The sequence below is a fragment of the Hylaeus volcanicus genome, chromosome 5 (assembly GCF_026283585.1).
Source record: "Hylaeus volcanicus isolate JK05 chromosome 5, UHH_iyHylVolc1.0_haploid, whole genome shotgun sequence".
Lineage (NCBI taxonomy): Eukaryota > Metazoa > Arthropoda > Insecta > Hymenoptera > Colletidae > Hylaeus > Hylaeus volcanicus.
The window spans coordinates 804,744-824,098 of record NC_071980.1 but is presented as its reverse complement, the minus strand read 5'-3'; the positions used below and the strand labels follow the sequence as shown (position 1 = coordinate 824,098).

General features: G+C 36.8%; 4 protein-coding genes across 9 annotated transcripts in view; 2 read left to right on the top strand and 2 right to left on the bottom strand.

The window, feature by feature from the left end:
- Nucleotides 1-4,440, bottom strand: part of LOC128876439 (uncharacterized protein CG43867) — a 90,074-nt gene extending 85,634 nt beyond the window's left edge. For 3 of the 6 annotated variants that reach the window (XM_054122818.1, XM_054122822.1, XM_054122821.1), the window contains exon 1: nt 4,135-4,440. The gene's annotated coding sequence lies outside the window, so the exon portion shown is untranslated. Of the gene's footprint in view, nt 1-1,287; nt 1,631-3,751; nt 4,041-4,134 lie in introns of those variants that run through there. The other 3 variants (XM_054122824.1, XM_054122820.1, XM_054122819.1) reach the window with 3 other exon arrangements.
- Nucleotides 4,441-4,779: 339 nt separating this feature from the next.
- On the bottom strand, nt 4,780-9,858 carry LOC128876440 (thyroid adenoma-associated protein). The gene is made up of 12 exons (XM_054122830.1): nt 9,450-9,858; nt 9,234-9,374; nt 8,531-9,175; nt 8,043-8,462; nt 7,713-7,958; nt 7,264-7,623; nt 6,918-7,196; nt 6,659-6,856; nt 5,846-6,574; nt 5,624-5,780; nt 5,290-5,549; nt 4,780-5,231 (listed from the first exon to the last, which is right to left on the bottom strand). The coding sequence occupies exons 1-12, from the start codon at nt 9,609-9,611 to the stop codon at nt 4,926-4,928; spliced, it is 3,903 nt and encodes a 1,300-aa protein (XP_053978805.1). The 5' UTR covers nt 9,612-9,858; the 3' UTR covers nt 4,780-4,925.
- A 317-nt stretch (nt 9,859-10,175) lies between these two features.
- LOC128876441 (klaroid protein-like) lies at nt 10,176-16,436 on the top strand. The gene is made up of 13 exons (XM_054122831.1): nt 10,176-10,444; nt 11,069-11,266; nt 11,339-11,674; nt 11,755-11,959; nt 12,035-12,198; nt 12,284-12,513; nt 12,605-12,793; nt 13,956-14,116; nt 14,229-14,475; nt 14,566-14,676; nt 14,752-15,038; nt 15,129-15,221; nt 15,296-16,436. The coding sequence occupies exons 2-13, from the start codon at nt 11,073-11,075 to the stop codon at nt 15,413-15,415; spliced, it is 2,337 nt and encodes a 778-aa protein (XP_053978806.1). The 5' UTR covers nt 10,176-10,444; nt 11,069-11,072; the 3' UTR covers nt 15,416-16,436.
- A 141-nt stretch (nt 16,437-16,577) lies between these two features.
- The window catches only part of LOC128876443 (peroxisomal leader peptide-processing protease-like), a 31,368-nt gene continuing 28,590 nt past the window's right edge, over nt 16,578-19,355 (top strand). Inside the window, exon 1 of the mRNA XM_054122834.1 lies at nt 16,578-17,098. The gene's annotated coding sequence lies outside the window, so the exon portion shown is untranslated. The remainder of the gene's footprint in view (nt 17,099-19,355) is intronic.

Here is a 19,355-nt window from a genome sequence, read left to right as displayed (position 1 = left end):
AACAAGAGCGTGAGTCATAAGGAGACGCGCAATGTTTACTTCCGAGCTGGCTCGCAAGGACACAATGCTAAACGGTCGGTCGTAAACAGTTTCGGAAAGCGCTGTGACATTGCATGGATATAGTCGTCAGGCTTCTCCTTCTCGAATTTAAGTTCAACGTAAACAGAGATACCGACCTATTTACGTAAGTGAAGTATTCTTATCGCGGTAAGCAAATTTGCAATTTCGACTAAACTATGCGAAAATAACCGAAGGAGACTAAATAAACTAGTTGGATAATTCGTGTCTTTTATTTATACAGCGTGAAAATGACTTGAAATAAAAAAAAACTGATCCTCGGTTACAGCCAGCGTAATCGCCGTAACGTTGATACTCCTCAGCTTTCCTTCCTGCAATTTCAATCACGAACGGATGCACAAAACTCTAACAAGCTCGGAATCAAATCAAGTTAAATGATAAGAACAATTACAGAATTGAGAATCTCGCCATCGAAACAACCGAGCGCTATTAAGGGTCGTTAATAACCATTACGAAACCACTCGAGCATTTCCGGTGCAGGTAAAGAAGGATAGTAATAATTCGAAACCATTAGACCTACATAAGTCGATTAGACGATGTCGCGAACAATGGACACCAGCGTTCCTCCATGCTTTAAGAGAAGCAAAGACACGGATATCGAGTTTCGGATTTTGCAACGAAATTAACTATAAAATTCAATTACCAAGTTATAATATTGTCCTAAATAAAAGGTCGTGCAATCGAAAGGTCGGATTTCTAAGAATTTCTATCGATCTCGGTGTTCGTTGACCGAAAATTTGTTCCCCTTTCACACGCCAACGAGATCGAATTTCAACGGCGCGAGCTAACCTAAGCATCCAGACAAAAATCCCGACCACGATTTCTTATATTCACGTCGTGAATCATCCCTTGGAATTCGAACACGTGTCCCAAGATGTATGTCACGTATGTGGCATAACCCATGCACCGAACTCCGATTCGAATCGTCTATGCAAGTCCGCCGCAATGGACGTAGTCGCTTTTTGCTATTTCCCAAAGATGTCTCGCGCACGCAATCCCCATATCATCGAATCGTTCGCTCTTAAGCCTTTTCTCTCATTGTAGATTGTAAGAGCAAACGATCCCTGTATCGTTATGCGATTATATACGATGAATTATGTTCAGGATGGAAGGAAAAGCTCGAAAGGAATTATTTGCTAAACTTGATACGAACGCAAATACGAAAACGTACAAGTATAGCAAATATATTACGGAGGAAAAGATACTCACCTTGAGAGGTTAGATGTCACAACTCGCAGAGTATTAGAGATTTCTTCGAAAGCGCAGACGTGATGATATTTCGGGTTTCTTCGACTGGCATGCACAATCACATAAAAAAAAACACACATAGGAGAAAGAAACAGCTTCGAACATAGACTCGCTATGTTCTCTGAAGTAGAGAAGGTTCAACGACCAGAGATAAAACGCACACCAGCGTACCCTCGTAAAATCGGAAACCAGCCCTGCCGTAGTTCGAAAGCCAACCGGAAGGCGGAAAGCGAAGCACAGAGGTTTCTAAGCTCGATATGGTGGCTGAATCACGAACGGCCATCGACAAGGGAAAATTAACGCGTTGGATTGCCGCCGACTCCAAACTGACAACGGAACGTCCCGTGTAACCGACTAGCGTTGTGCGCGTACCCGGATGCGCACGCGGCCGAAAACACAGTTTCTCGAGACATCGAATCGCGACACTCGCAAAAAACGCGGGAAACGATTATTGCCGACCGAAAATGGCGGGAAACGCTGATTACCTACCGAAAATTACGGTAAATTTACCGATCGAAATGAATCGTGATTCGTGAAAAGAATGTTCTTTTTAGTGTTCGGAGCGTGGTCAGGGGTTCTTAAAGCTATCGTAGAGGTTGGAAAGTGAAAACGATCGTTCGATCGGCATTCCTCCGTTTGTGTGAGACGTAACAATCGAGAAACGATTATTTTGTTTAACGAACACGTTCCCGACGTGACGCAACGTACGAGGTACGAGGCGTGATTTATGTAAATCGTCGTGTCATGCGTAATTCCGGATTTTGTTGTTTTCATATTTTTATCGGATTCGAGGAGCAGTTACACCGTCAATTACAGTCGTTAAACATTGTTTTGTTATAATGTAATGGACGCCGCTCACGGAGCGCGCCCGCAGGCGAGCACACGGGTTGCATTTTACATAAATTACGTATATAGTTGTGTCTGGTTCGCGTGGTTGCTCGGCGTTATTGTCAAAATAATACGAGAGCAGGTTGCTGGCTGCGGGCTTGATAAAACAAATAGACCCGCGACACGTGAGTTGTATATTCGACCTTTCGCTGAACTGAACGGAGACAATTGTTTCCCGCGATCACGGAATCAAAACAAAACAAAACAAAACAAAACAAAACAAAACAAAACAAAACAAAACAAAACAAGAAAAAAAGAACGATACGAGAATAAAGTAGGAATCCGTCAAATATTTTTCTGCATTCAGGGGGTTCAACCAAAGGTTAAATTTGTGGAACGCTTTTTCGTGGAGGAACGGAATAAATAACAAAGGGTTCGTGTGTTAGTTTCACGTAACAACGTGCAAAATATTACAGTACGCGTTCCGGTTTGTTGGTAAATAACTCTATTTGTATGCGCTTGGTCGTTGCGTATTTTATGACGTCATACAATCTGTTAAAGTTGGCACCGTTGATAAATGTATTTTGTTGTGTACATATGTACACGTATACGTATAACGTTTCGTATGAACTGTTACGAATTAGAATAAAAGAAGGTAAGTGAAACTGGACTAGTAAGACGGAACGAGTTAGTATGAGCTAGAATTTGAAAACAGTTTCTGATAGTTTAACCATTTTTAACACAGAAAATGCAAATAATACGAATAGTTTTTACTATTACTTGGATTTTCTTGGATCTCGAAGAATCATTGTATCGTGAAATTATAGATTACATTTTTATGCGAATTATACGTCTGACATAAAATTGAATTTTCCAAAATTAATGGTTACCATGTTCTGAAAAGAACGGAACCCCGTAATTGAAGCTCATCCGTTGACAAGACGCGACGGGTTGGTTTCTATGGAAACGCTTCGAGTGCGTTTCGCAGGGAGTTAATACGCGTAATTTTGTAGGAAGCGAACATATAGCTCCTCTGGCGAAGAAAGACAAAAAAAACGAACGAGAAGAAAGAATGCAAATGGTAGACCGTACCAAATGTGCCGTCGTTTCTCTTATCGTCATTTATTAAAAGCCCCCGGTAAGCGGAACAATGCAAATGATCTCGTTATCAGAGTACTAATTTTCGTGTCCCACGAGGTAAAGCGAACCAAGACCCTCGTATCACAGACGACAGGATGTAACGGGTCGTCAACTTGACATTGAGAAATTCGAGCGATTACGAAAAAGAGTCCCCGTGCGTATCAGGGCAAAAAGGCATCGGACTACTTATGGTAATTTAAAACGAGTTCGAGCCGACGGAAAATATGTCGTGGCGCGTTTACTACCGGTGTGCCTAAGGCGTGGACAAAAGATGAATTTGAGACCGATGACCTTTCTCCTCGTGGAGAAAGACCGAACGAGAGTGAAGAAGAAGAAGGAGGAGGAACGACCGTAGAGGAAGAGACAGGTCAAGAAAGATCATTCGAGAAGGCTTCGGTTAGTTGATCAAGCGTGAAGGCTATTTAACATTCCTGTGTTTAAGAAAGGACGCACTTACTTTAGGAATCGCAGATGTTCAACGGGGACTGGCAGTGACTAGTTTTCAAACTTGTTCTCGCCTGCTCTCGCTTGATCTTTCCGTTTCGCGCTCCTTGTCTGGTTCTCCGGGCCTCTCCTTTCTCTCCGGTGTGTCTTTTTTGCGTGAAAACCTACCCGAAAGAGGCTGTCGAGTCCCTGCATCGGTGTTCAGCACCGAAGGGTTCATCCCACCACGGAAATATTCTGATCGAGGGATGACAGTTTGCACAACAAGTAGGTCATAAGCGGTACGATTCGCGCAATGAATGACAGGATACGCGGGGAACGATTTAACACTTGGATTCGAAAGGGAAACGGGGTGCACGGAACGCGATCACGCGTGTTTACGTCGGCGGAACTCACCTCGGTTCGACGGTGACTGCGGTAACGGCTCGTAACGATTTGAAACGAGCGCACTGAGTCCACTCCATGCCTGGTGCACGCACGGCCACAGTCTTCTCTGCTGGCTTTTTCCCTCGATTTTAATCTGCTCGGGCACTCGTGGACATACTGGCTCTCGTTCAACGCGGATAAAGATCGTCGGCGCACACTAATACTCGATGGTCACCACGCAGAGGCGCGAAAAACGCGAAAATCCGACGGATCCGCGGTATAATGTCACGAAACACGTACCGAGTCGGCGAACGTCGAGCCGCGACAGTGGCGACTACCCGCGCCGAGTGGATGCACCACGGAATAATGATAGATACAGAAGTTTCACTCGACGACCGCGCCATTGTTACTTCACTCCCAGAGGGCACGCGACTTCTCCAAACACTCTCCAGCGGGATATTTGACTCTTGATCATTCCTACTAGAAACACTCGATTCCTATAAACCGTAACGAAATCGATTTTAAGTTACATCTGTATATTTATACCGAAGGTATAAAAGAGTACTGCCTCGAAGTGAAATTTCCTAGTCACGGAACATTTCAGGAAATTGCTTCAACAAATCAACGCTTGAAATCAACGCTTAACTCACACTTCGCGTACACAGGGGCTAATTTTATTAGTGCGCTCTAACAAACAAATAACTAAGAGGTTAAATCGGAGAATAAATATCAGTGGTCTTATAACATTGAATTTTTTTTTCTTGTATTACAATGTATCCGAACGATACGAATTACACAGAATAATCCTAGATTAAACATTGTTATAATATATCCTTGAACTCTCTGTACGCTCGAACTCGTAATAATTTATTTTTATATGTCGGATCTAAAATGTCGTCAAGTCTATTTTCAACGGTAGGAACATAACATTCATATTTGTTTACGAAAGTCTTAAAAGAAATTGATTTTGAAATCTCAACGTTCAAGCGAGAATTTATCCACTCTACAATGTCATCCGATAAAACATTATCCACATAGTCGCTCATGTGTTCCATTAAAAATTTAGCACAAATTCTAGATGTCTCCACTGGTTCATAGAAATCGTAGTTTGTACACTTATTAAACACCTGACACAAAAAATGATGTGTTATATAGCATTACATTTTTGGAATACAATTTACTTACATCCGTTTCATCCATTTCATAGTTTGTGTCATCCAATAGTGAAATGCCCCAATAAAAAACCACTATGCAAAAGAGTTCAGGATCTTTTTCATGTATAAATTCATAGAACTTTGCAAGAAGCAAATGCAAATATGAAAACTCATTGGACAGTGGACAATGTATCGGAATGTACTGAAGTAACTTAAACGCCTCGTGTCGGACTTGAGAATTATTGTCCACCAGTAATTGTAATATCGTCGTCCACCACTGAATCTGTACATCTGTAACGACATATATACTTAATATGTTGCGTATGTACGTAGTATATACCAATATTAAAACATTTTCCACGTACAACGATACTCGTCACGTTTGCAACATGCCAAGAAAAGGTCTTGCATTATTTGAAGAACAGATGCTCTAAAATCTGCATTTAAAGATGCGATCCAGAAATTATCGCAAAAGTTATCGTAGACGTCGTTAATACATTCGAGATTAATTTCTTCTGCAGCCTTGAAAAAGAAAATGTATGTTTAAAAATTCTAAGGAACAAAAGAAAAATTTAAAACTTACTTACATCGTTAAAAGAAGCTAGAGTTACATATGATTTCCCCAGTAATCTCAAATACGTATCTCTCTCACAGTAGCTGTCTTTATTATCGTTTAATCGTACTTCGTTCACCACAAATTTACAGATATCGATTGTTTTCATACATCCAGAATCAAACTGATTGCGATGTATTAAGCAGTTGTACAAGAAATTAAACATTGCATCTTGCAACTCCGGATTATATCGAGCGAGATCTTGTATCGAAATAAAAATTATTTCGACAGCATAATTTAACAATTGCATTGATACATCGTTGTATGTTATTTCATCAATAATATCCATGAAAGTTGACCATGCAGTAATTTGTGTTTCCAAATCTCTTAAACCATCTAGGTACACTCTAATTGGAATACACGGTCGAATCAGTGACGTTTCTCTTGTTATAAATCGTAGAAATATAATAACGGACAATTTATATTCTTCTCGCGCAGGTCCTTGTTTTAATTTGTCATTTTCCACTAAATGAGATGCAAGCACGTAGAACATTGAAGCATGCTGCTTCATATACGTTTCGTCCACTTTACACACTTCATTACAAATATTTATATAAACTGCAGCCAATAAAAAACATGGAGGGTTAGAATTTACACGTTCCAAATTTTCTAAGATCCAAGATGTTCTTTTCAAAAATCTGTCCCAATCTACATTAAACGATTGACATTGTTCGAGATTAAAGCGTTTCAATACTTCATAAATCTAAAAAGTTATCAACAAGAAATTTTTTTTTAATTTTCCGACTATTTAAGGAGCTATAATGTATTCGTATCGCATTCCACACACCTGTAGCATGTAACCATGCATTAAATTTAGAGATGGATGTGTTTTCTCTGCGGATATTACATTTTCAATTAATCGTATCAGAACACTCCCCGCGGATTGTTCCGTCAGTAATGCTACAAGTGCTCTTGCTGCTAATTTACGTGTTTCGTACACTTTGCTTTTAGCACATTGCATAACTAAAGTAATAAGATCATCGATCTGAAATACATGTACTGTACTATTAAACTAAACAAATACTAAATGTCTCATCATTAAGTACCTGGCACTGAATATCATTGAGCTCAGAACTCTGACTATAATATAATCGTGATAATAGTAATAGAATCGACTGCACATTGGATTTGATGATGGAATCATTCACTGTTACAAATGTTTGCAACTCATTTGTAATAAAGGACAACAAGCGGGGGTACTTTTCAAAAAATAATTTGTAATTCATTTTGTTGTCAGTCGTCAGATTGATATGATCCTTCGTTCTTTGAACGCCAAAGATTCTAATAATAAGGGCACTGAAAAGTAATGTTGCTGCATTTCGTTCCTGAAAAAATGTATATTATTTATTTCATTTATTACACCGGAGTACAAAATTATTAGTATTCTCTTACCGTCCACGTTAAGGCGTCGTAACTCTTAAACGCCGCTATTAAACCATCCTCTACATAATTATTTACTATTTCTGCAAGTTGAGAATGTCTAAATATTGCTCTTAGAATATTCAAAGCGTGAGTCTTGATTTCTGTGACTTGAATACTATTCTTGTTTATGCAATGATCATTATTAAATCGTAAGGATTCGAATGTATTCTCATATTCCAAAAATGCCGAATCTCTGTACATTAATTCCTTAATCTCCTTCCATAGATTTATATTTTGTAATTCTGTAAAGCCTAACAAAATTTTCATTACAGAGTCAAAAATAGTAGTTTTTGTATCTTTATGTTGTCGAGGTTCTGTAGATAGTATAGCCTGTTAAGTAAAATATTATGATTGATCTTTACAACTCAAATTTATATAAGTATAGATACCAAATTAAAATAGAGTTCGTTTTTGCTTACCTGTATCATAAACGGTACACCGGCGCTTCTTCGGGTTGCACACAATTTTGAATTCTCTTCTTTCATTCCTGAAATTGCATTCAAAATTTGATGCAACCACATTTTTGGCAATTGATTCAAACTTTCGTTATTCAACCGCCAAAGACGAGTGCACAGTTGACTAAAACCTACATGTGCCTGTTCAAATGCGCCTCTATGCTTTGTTTCGGTAAGCAAGGTAACCAAATGTTCTCCTATTTTGATAATCTATAAAAACGATAACCAAACTCATTCACTCTTAAGAAAACGTCTCTATTTTCTGTATCTTGGATATAAAGCATGAAATTTTACTTGCTCTTTGTTTAAAAGTCCTAAAGAAGAATCTTCTTCGCATATTGGTGCTTTAGTAGCAAGAAAGCCAAACAATAAACTAACTTCTTTCACAGTACGCCACGAACATAGGAGTACCATTTGTGGAGTTACCACTTGTTTTTCAGATGATGAACCACATAATGCGCGAACAGTTTGTAAATTTAGGTCCATTGGTAAATGCCCTTCAGGTGAAGAATTATTAACTATCAAAGAAACTACACAACTAAATTCAAAACACACACATATTAATTCTGATATGGTATCCTTCCACAAAGCTTTATTTTCTACTTTTTTTAAATCACACTCATGTAACAAACTTCTAATACAAAACAGATAGCCATACAAAGAATGTTTAGTAACCGTCATTACTATGTTTTCTTTTGCAAGAATCAAGGATTTCTGAAAAATAGAACATGTGACAATTTTTATGTAATAAATATGTAAAATATAACAGCATCCATAAATACCTTTAATGTGTTTAACAGAATTAATATTAGTTCTAGTATTATTGCTTCTACTTTATTGTCAGACTGTTTCATTAAATCCAATGGAATATCAAGTACATTCTGTATAACAGGTGACAACATGCTGATTTTCAACATATATGCAGCTGTTATACTATCAATAGGCCTGATACTGTTACCTAATTGAATAGCAACCATAATAATATTATGCGTATTATTTTCATCATCTAATTGTAACAATTTTGGATCTACTGACTTCATTAATTTAAAAGCCATTTCTTTATTGGCTTCATATGTGTCCAACAACAATAAGTCAAACAAAGCTTTTGTTTGTTGGGTCTTCCAGGTAATATGTTTGTATTCTTCATCTAATAAATTTGTCATCAAAAGCAAAATTTGTAGAGATGATCGTCTTCTGCAATATGTAGCATCAGGACTGCATATGCACATATTATGCAGAGATTGAAATGTATTGTGGTACATGTTTATATTCCTTTCAAGTTCGTAAGATATTTTATAAGATTGGTCTAGCACTTCTTGCTTTATTTCTAATGGGTTGCAATTTTTTTGATTATGATTTCTCATTTTTTCTTCTTGAATACACTGTCGTCTCATGACAACTAAGCTGTCCTTCATACGTTTTAAAGCCTACAAAAATTACAGTTTGCGATTGAGTAATCCTAATTACATTCTTCACAAATCTTACCTTTTTTATTCCAGGCACAAATTCTAATTTCTCCTTAAAATTAACACGTAAAAATAAGATAATTAGATCGAGTTCTCTAGACGTGAAACGTAAAGTACTTTTCTTCGATTCTACTATGAGCGTAAGAGTATCCAATTTAATCTAAAATAAAAATAGACGGTGATATAAAACCGTGATTTCTGAATTATTTATAAATTTATTTATAAATTCATATACTTCTTCGTCATGGTGTTGCACATAACGTTCCAAAGAATCGTAAGTAATAGAATCCCGCCAAAAATGATCATCTGTCGGTTTTTCGTCCGTGTCTAATTCTCCGCTGCGTTTTAATGCTAACAACTCTTTCAGTTGCTGTTTTATTTCTCTCTGTGTAAACATTTTATTGTGTCTATTCAACTAATTCAAGCTAAGCCATAACATAACACGTGTACATCGTTTGGTTAAGCACGCACAATTATATACAAGTCGTAAGATATAGTTGTGTAAAATAAATCAACATCATAGGGAAAAGTAGTATCGAACAAATCAAGAAGAAGCATCAATATCAATTATATATTTTTCGTTGAGATTTTATCAACAGTTTTGTTCTCAACAACAAGCCTTATACATACTCCTAATATTTCACTTTCTTTATAATTAATTTAAAATAAAATTAAATAGTAAGTATAGGAATAAGTATAGGAATTAATAAAATAGTCAGAGCATGTGTGATTATGTTATTTTATCATTTTTGAGAATAGTTTTTCACACATGAATTATTATCGAGCCTTTAGTTATGGCGCCATTTAGCAGCAACAGGGTGAACTATTTTCATTACAAACTTGGACATTTTCCCACCGATGGCGCCACTGGTATTAAAATCAGTATTAGTATAGTTCAGTGCTGTAACCGCCTGTGGTATTATCGTCCGTGATTTTGGTAACCATTTGCAGAGCGTTAGAATAGTAAGACCAACGTAGTATGAATCATCCATCATTGTGTGCGCGCGCATAGAACTGTACGTCTGTAACTGTAATCATATCTACGCGTTGTTCGTTCGTGTTGGCTAATCTTTGCAAAGTGTGGAACTGTTGACAAACAGTTTTAAGCAAAAACGAAGATTATCGTCTTGTATAATCCTCATTTACAAAACGTACAATTCTTTATCTTTCTGAATGCACAACACATCGAATCATTTAGCAAGAATCGCGAGTTTCCTTCATATACTGCCGGTGAGTTTTCTATAAATAGAAAAGTTTTTGGGAAAACTGAACCATGAGATTACATAGTGAGATAGTTCATTAACATATTCGTGGTACCCACTGTATCGATGCAATTCTGAAGGTCTGTCTCTTCGAAACCGTGTCAAATTGTGTCAGTTACGTTACAAGTGTGCTGTCGACATTAATTTGACACACGGAGCAGTCTACATTCTAAGTAAAGATCGAGTTATCTATTGCTCTTCGTGTATTATGTCAGTTTTGCGGTCTGAAGTGAGAGAGGTGAAACGAAAGCATGTGATTTCGAATAATATTATATATCCGTAGATATTGTAAATATAGTTTTACAGTACGCGGCGTGTTAAACTTTGACTAGTCGCGGTATGGGCAGCTATGTGAGGTCCATTAAAAAAAAATTATCATCAATGAGAGAGAAAGGGACGGAAAGAAAACTGTGCCTGAAATAGGATCCAACAGAGAAGGACTTTGTATGGATGTCTTTCAGCTGGGTGGGATTATTTTTAGCCATGTTAGGCACACGACAGGGGATCAAAGTCTCTAAAATTGCACACATGTCCTTTAAGTATTAGTTTTCATCAACTCTCTTAGAGTAGCATAAGTATTATTCTTCTACAGGATTATGGAGAATGAACAGCATCACTATGAATTACGAAGTGGAAGCAGATCAAGGTCCCAAACACCTTTGGTTCACAGTCGTGCCTTGCTAGAACCAGAGATTCCTGAACACCATTATGTTCGCCAAAATCAAAGTCGGGAAAGATCGCGTACACCCGCAGAAAGCACAAGCAGTAAACAATCTGGTTCCAGATCTTTGTAAGTACAAAACATATTTATCCCTATCAAAAGTGTATATCACTTAAAATTTGATCCTTGATGTTGTTCTAGGCCTGGAAGTAGCAGTAAACTAATAATGGATACGATATTGGAAAGTAGTCAGGACTATGTAGACAATCAAAGCAACAAATCTGAGACTTCTAGTACCTCTACTAGAAAGGTAGAGCGTCGATCTGAAAGACAAAAGGCAAAGAGAGAAATATATGCAAATGGACAAAATGAGAATAAAGATAATTCATCTACTCGAAAAACTGAGAGGAAACATAAAAGTGGTCCTTCAGAGAGACTATTAACTAGTGATTATTCCTCAGAAGAAGGTGAACACGAAGACCTGCATAACAGATTGGATACACACGAAATTTACACTAAAGCTGGTGATTGGTGGAAGTATGTATATTACAAACTTATATTTGTTAAAATTTGCAAGTTCTTGTATTACATTTGTATCTCTCTGGCAAATGTTTCAGCGTGTTTCCAAAAACGGATTATACATATGCACAAACGTCGACATGTCGTTATGAAGTAGCACCTGGCATACTGGCGATTCCTAATATGTCACGGCGCTCTATACACTCGCCAGACACTTCTAATTGCTTATCACAATCGGAAAGCGGTATATGCCTACCAACAAGTCTTGAAGAAGACACAGAATTGAGTGCACAAAATCGTACAGTAAGTTTATTACACGGACAAAGTTCGACCATCACTTTTATTTAACTTGTATAATTTTATGATTTTTCTGATTAGACAAAAGTAACAGACGAAAGTCTCAAGTTGCTATCGGGAACACGTGTTTCAAATTTCGATGCAAAATCTCGAGCTCAGTTCACGAAAAAGCACGTTGAACAGTATCATTCTCATAGAGAAGTAGTGTATGGAATTCCTGAAAGTTCAACGAATGTGCGACGAAGGTTTATGATTTATTTATATATGGATATACAAAGTTGAATATCCGAAAATCCTTTTTAAAATAATATTTATTTTTGCTTGTATTAGGCAAATATTCGGTTCCAATGCGCTAGAAACCATTGATTCTGACACAGAGTTGGAAGACGCAGTCTCGATATCGTCCAAATATACCCAGAGTAGAAAAATAGCGCAATTTTTTACAACTACTACATCTACTATTATTTTGTGGTTTAATAAACTATTGGAATTTTTAAAACTCAAGACAGTTAGACGAAGAGAATACGATAGATATGCTACGTATAAATATCAGAGATACGGTATTGTTGGATTATTAATATCTATACCTATACAACGATATCTGTGACGAAAAGTATGCTTTTGTAAATATTAATTCTTCTTTAATTACAGCACCCACATGGTATAGCAAAATGTGGCAATACATTAGTCACACTATGGACTATATCTATATATGTATGGTTAAACTATTCTTCTTTGATTCGTGGTTGTTGAGCCGCTTATCCGGTGTTAGAAAATGGGCGGAGCAAAAAGGCTGTACAGTTCTTTGGATCGCTTTGCTGCCACTGTTGCTTTTGACTGGTAAATTTTGAGAAACCTTAAGTCATTTTAAGAAATCATAAAGAAATATATGTTTTCATATTCATATTTTCGTATCTATTACGTTCACCCATAAAATCGAGTTTTTACCGTGGCATCATCGGGAAGATCGGCGAAACCTATCCTGGCGTTTGTTTTTCTTTTTGTTTCAGGAATTTACATCGTGAAAAAGCAGTCCGTTATCCATCTGGATTCGCTGCACAATATTTCCTATGATATCACTGAGATGAGCTATCGCATCTTTAACGATACATTTAATTTAGCGTCTTTAGAGAACGATTTATTTATCGAATATATACAGAAACTAAGAGATATACCGGTATATCTTATACCCAGTGTGAACGTGTCTTTACCTGAGATGCCTAGCATTGGGTGGAATATAAGTTGGTGATCAGTCGCGATAAATTGTTTTACCGAGAAATCATTTCTAACTAACTTTCGTATATTCGTAAATTTTTTGGTTTTTTTTTTGTTTACTTCGTAAATTTTTTAACCACGCGGTACTTAGATTAGAATTGCTTTTTTTCACGCTACACTCGTGAAAGGTGCTTACTAATATTTTTGTTATTTTAAAGTTATATTGTTGATATTTATCACGTAATTTACTAATTTATATATCTGCATTTACTAATTTGAAATTATAAATATTGGTGATGTGAATGCGTACTGTCGTAACATGTATTCGTGTGTATGTATATATACATGTATATATATACATATATATAATTTGCATACGATACTTTATAATTATTTATAAGAACAATGTTGAAAAGTTATCTTCACATATGCTTCATGCTGTGGTATCTGTAAAAGCACGTTCATCCATCATTGAACGCGTTTCTAAAATGTTTCCATTCAAATGGCGACTGCAATATTTTAAAAGCATATGTATTAAACAAAAATATATTGTAATTAATAAAGTTTAGCGAATCGATAAATTAAAAGACGGGAGAAGGATAGATGGAGTAGGATTGCTTGACTGACGATGTAAAATTGGAGTATTCGCGCTTGACGGAGATAATGGACATGATCGATATCTTGATGTCATCGGAATGGTGAGTCCCTTCGTCTATCCTTCTCTCGGTAGCTGTATCGCATCGTAGAATCGACAAAGCTTAACCAACTTTATGCCTTAATTTTTCAGGTTGTTGGTATCTTTCGACGTCGTCACCTTCAATGAAATTCGCAACGAGACAAATCAGAGAAGTCTCGGATCTGTATACAGTGGATAAAGGATCGTTCAGAACAGAGGACGATTTTAAGTCGATAAAGGATCGTTTAGAGGATCGAATCACTGGCCAAACTGTAAGAATTTTGGGCAGCCTTTTTATGATTTTATAAACACTTTGTTTTGTAAATACAAACGGATCAATTAAAACAGTTTCGAATGAGATTGAAACGCACATTGTTTTTTTAGACCAAGGTGTTATTGCTGGAAAAGGAGTTAGAAAAATATAAGTTAGGTGATATGCACGTCCATGAAATCGAAACCATCAAGTTGCAAGTTCAAACATTGAAGGAACTGTATTCGGAGTTAAAATCGTGCTGTAACACAAACACAAACCGAATTAATAACGAGGATTTGGGGAAACGCATCGAAACGATCGTAGCCGAATACTTTGGTTCTTTGGTATCAAAAGAAAATTGGATTACAACTGAAACGCGTAAGTCAGCTTTTCTCAGATTAAGATCAGTCATAAAATCGATCAAGAATAAAAAATAATGTTGATTAATTTGTAAAAATGAATGAGAAGGTAACGATAATGTTACATCAGACGATCGTGTACACGAAATCGTCAAGAATGCTTTGAGGATATACGATGCGGATAAAACTGGACGTGTCGATTACGCTTTAGAGACCGCTGGTAAGTTTGAGTAATAAAATTATCGAAAATACATGTTTTAATCTCGATAAGACATGTTTCTTCGTTATTACGCAGGTGGACAAATTATTAGCACACGTTGCACGCAGAAATACGATATAAAAACAAGAGCTTTCAAAGTACTGGCCTTTACATTATATCATGAAAACAATAATCCTCGAACGGTGATACAAGGAAATCCAATACAACCAGGTGCTTGTTGGGCGTTTCAAGGATTTCCAGGATATCTCTTGATCAAATTACGCAGTCCTATTTATGTAACTGGATTTACAGTCGAGCATGCGCCCAAGTCTATATTACCCAACGGAGAAATGAGAAGTGCGCCTAGAAAGTTCAATGTCTGGGTAAGCGAGTCTTTAGATATACGTACAATTGATCGATACTTTAAACATTATTCTATTCACTTATTGATATATAACTTGTTGCTCTTGTAGGGATTTGTTGATGAAAATGACCCTGTACCTGTGATGTTCGGCGACTATGAATTCGCAGCCTCGGACGAAAGTTTGCAATATTTTCCCGTTCAAGTGAGTCGAACTTTTAATGATACACAATGAAAAAATTATCATTGGCTTCAAGTAACTATTGTTTTTGTTCGTAGAACACTACGATCGAGAACCCTTACGAATATGTTGAACTAAGGGTCCACAGTAACCACGGACAACTCGAATACACGTGTTTATATAGGTTTCGAGTGCATGGGAAACCGTTTCTACACTAAGAGTACATACAAGTGTACGTCTTGACACTGCAATTCATTATATAAAAAAAAAAAGAATGGATTTGCAAGTGTGCTCACATCGGTCGAGAATGAGAGCCCTTGTATATCGATATGTGCCTTCAAGTACCGTTTGATATAACAACTGACGTCGTAATCGCGAGAGATTTATTTTGAAATCAAGTTACCGTTACCATTGGTAAATAGGCAGTAGAACGTTTCAGCGTCCGAAGGTAGAGCCGGGTACTTAACTCCGCTTCTATTATTTTTTTTTTCATATGCGTGTTGTGCTCTCTGTTTTTAATCGTAACGTTAAGCACAAAAATAACAACCGTTCTCAATGAAAATACAATGTTAACGAAGAGATTTTTACACTGCTACTTAAGGAGAATATGTGTCATCGTAATCAGAGATAGGCAAAATTCTTACCTACATAAAAATTCCGAATAACAAATGAAAGATGTTTGTTACTTGTTGCATAAAAGATAGTATTTGAGTTACTGTATAGAATGTTTCCCAGTAAACGGATAAGAATTTAATTATTCTATAGATAACTTTCAATGAATGCATATACGCGCCCAATGTATTCGGAGAATTAAATTGACATACGCTGGTTATTTATTCCATATGAATTATTAGAAGAAAATGTTGCCCATCTCTGCATCGTACTTTCGTTTTGCGACGAGACGAAAAGACAACGAATCGAACCATAACTCGAGAAAGGAAACTCGTCGGCGTTCCAAATATTATCCAAAGTTAAGTGTATCATTAATTATAAAGTTAATGCGACAGTACAAATTGTAAGACAGAAAAAACAATTTTTTAGATTAAGAATTGTATGTGGAGTGTTGCTACGATAGCTTTGACTACAATATTGTGTTTCATTTTTCTAGAAGTCTAACACCGTAGTCTCGTAACATGGTTAGCTTGCGCACATAAATAGGTACATATGCGCGCACATGTGTGTACATATACGTTACGTGTACATATATATAGAGCATGTATAAAGTACCAACAAACACTATTTTGCAGATGTACATTTTTTACATCGAAACCTTGAATTCGCCGACTACAATCGAATTACGTAAATGAAGAAAATAGCTACTTCTCTAGCATAATCGTACCAATTGTTTCTTCCCTTCCCCTTTTCCTCTCTCTTGCAGCAAAATGTGTGTCAGGTTAAAATGTGATTCAAACAATACTAGTAACGTAACTATTTATTGGCTTCAACAATGAATCAGTCTTAGATGTGAAAACATTGAAAAAATTTGTCGCATATCATCGTGAATATCTGCAAAATGGTAAACAAAAATTGAAGCAAAGTTTCATGGTTTTTGATGTGCTGCATTACGAGGAAAAAGAATTTTTAAATAAAAATGGTTTTCATGAAAATTGTTAATTTTTTATACATATTCTATTTGGTTAGAAGATGATAGAAAAGATTCATCTTTACATATATCGACTACAAGCCAATTAAATCATCGAGCTAAATCGATCTCGTAGAACGGCGACCAATATATACGTTAGCGAGACCAATCGATCGGAAAGAACGATATCGATTTTCTGACGCTTGGGGAAGTTGTGAAAAACAGTGAATTTTGGGAACGGAAAAAGTGCGAAAAAAGCATAAATGTGACGTGTGTAAACCAGTGACACTAAGTTATAGATAAACCTACTGTATACAAGGTAAGAAATTACTATGACAAACATGAATCCATCGGTGTAAATAATTATGGTCATGATTGTAAAGGATCGTACGAGTATGTACGCATACCTATGGTTTAGTTTTATACGAATATTATATGCACCTTTGTACCGTGTAGCGTTCATACCTCTGAATACGTCACTCCGTGAAACTCAATTTCGTAATCGAATATAATCACCGATGTAGGTTCGATTTTTACATAGGTATTTTTCCAGCATTTGAACATAAAAATAGTTTAGACGCGTTTCTCGCAAAGTCCAACGATGCTCGTACCCGCCTGCCGTCTAGAATTCACTTGGTCAACCGTGTACTTTTCTGGTGTGATTTTTTAATTAATCACGTACAATTTCGAAATGTTGATATCACGAAAATACGATTCTGTTTCTTGCAAAAAATCAATAAATTTCACAGAATTACGATGATACTATTATATATACCGAGTAAAATAAATATCCTGCAAACCTTACGAAAAGTTCCTTTTTCATCGAAGTACATAGCCAGTATAGCCATTTATCGAATACTTGTTGTTAGTTTTTAAAAGTATGGTCAGCGCCCTCGCTGGCAAAACGCCCAAGTTTGTTGCAAAATATTATATTGCTCCGTCGGTAATTTGACCTCTAGCGGTAAGGATATGAACTATTTCGCGACAAACTTGAGCGTTTCGCCACGGATGGCGCTGATCGTAGCTTTAAAAATGCCGTCACTTATCCCACGAGTACATATTCATAAATTTGTATTCAATCGTAAATTGAACAATTTACGAAAGGTTCAAGTTATTCACGTTACTGTAACAGAATATATCATAATAGTTTGAAATTGTGGTTACATTGCAGTACCGTCGGAATATACTATTTTGTAGGATAGAAATTGGAAACATTAATTTTTGAATCACCTGTTTATTCACGCGAAACAAGAATAGATTGAAATATCTGTGTTAATAATCATACGCGTACACACGTGTGCGTACACATCGCTTAGGTACATGGAGCGCGTGTACGCATTTTTACATGCATATACGTGCGTTTATACATTACACTTTGTGTGTGTGTGTGTATGTGTGTGTGTGTGCACGCGCGCGTAGTTGGTACTGATGATATATATATATATTTATATATTTATATATATAAAGTATATAATATATATTATATATTACATAAGTTACGATGTAATATACATTATATATAAAATTGTACAAGAATCGAATCGAATAGAATACGCATCCTTAGCCGTTTCTCTTTTCGTTTCTACCCGCGCTTCTAAACGATCAAATAAACCTGATAAACAATGCCGTTTCGACACAGAAAACTGACGAACGAGAAAAAGGTGAAACGGAAAAACAACAATTAGAACCGCGTGGTCAATTTTCACTCTTCTTCAGCGTTTTCCTTTTACGATAGCGTTGCAGATCGTACGTGATCGTTGCAAGAAAAATTAGAGCGCAAGAGAAACGAAACGAATATATACGCGTTTCGGCAAAGAATTTCGGAACGATGACGAAGTCGGAATGGCTTCAATACTGATCTTGGAATGGTTCGTAATTCCCTCAACTGGGAATGCGTCGAAGCGTTAAATAATATCTCGTTATACGTCGAAGGAATCCACGTTGGCGTTCGCACGCCGACTTGGATCCTTTCGCCAGTAGTAAAAATCGGAGATCATCTATTGGAGCGTAAATATACGTGTATTATATTGTATATATATATATATACGCGGAAACGAGGAATTCCGGTCGCACGTTGTCGTTTTGTTACTAGATATAAGCATTTGGAAGAACGTTGATGTGTGTGTGTGTGTTTTTGTGTGGATAAGTTTTATGACCGCTTTACGATCGCCTTCCTCAAAATTTAAGAACGTGAACAAATAAATAAATACTATGCGTCTACTACGTACGGATAACTCCATTCGCCATTTGACCCGTTTACGAGCGAAGGTTACGTGCACGTCGACAGTGGCGTAACTAATACTGCGAATTCGAGAGGCCCCGGACTTTGTAACAAACAAAATACAAACGGGTCGTCGAATCAATGCTACCGTTGCTTCTTGTTAATTTAAACGAATAATATCGGTTGATATCCAATTAGTTTTTTGGTTGCACAAGTTCTGCAATAAATAACCAAGTACGGTGACTGTCTCGTAAAAAGTATCATACGAAATTGCTAGTTACGTCACTGCTCGTCGGTTGTTCCATTAGCGACGCTGCATGATTTTTATATTCTCGTCTCGCTCTGTTTCGAATCG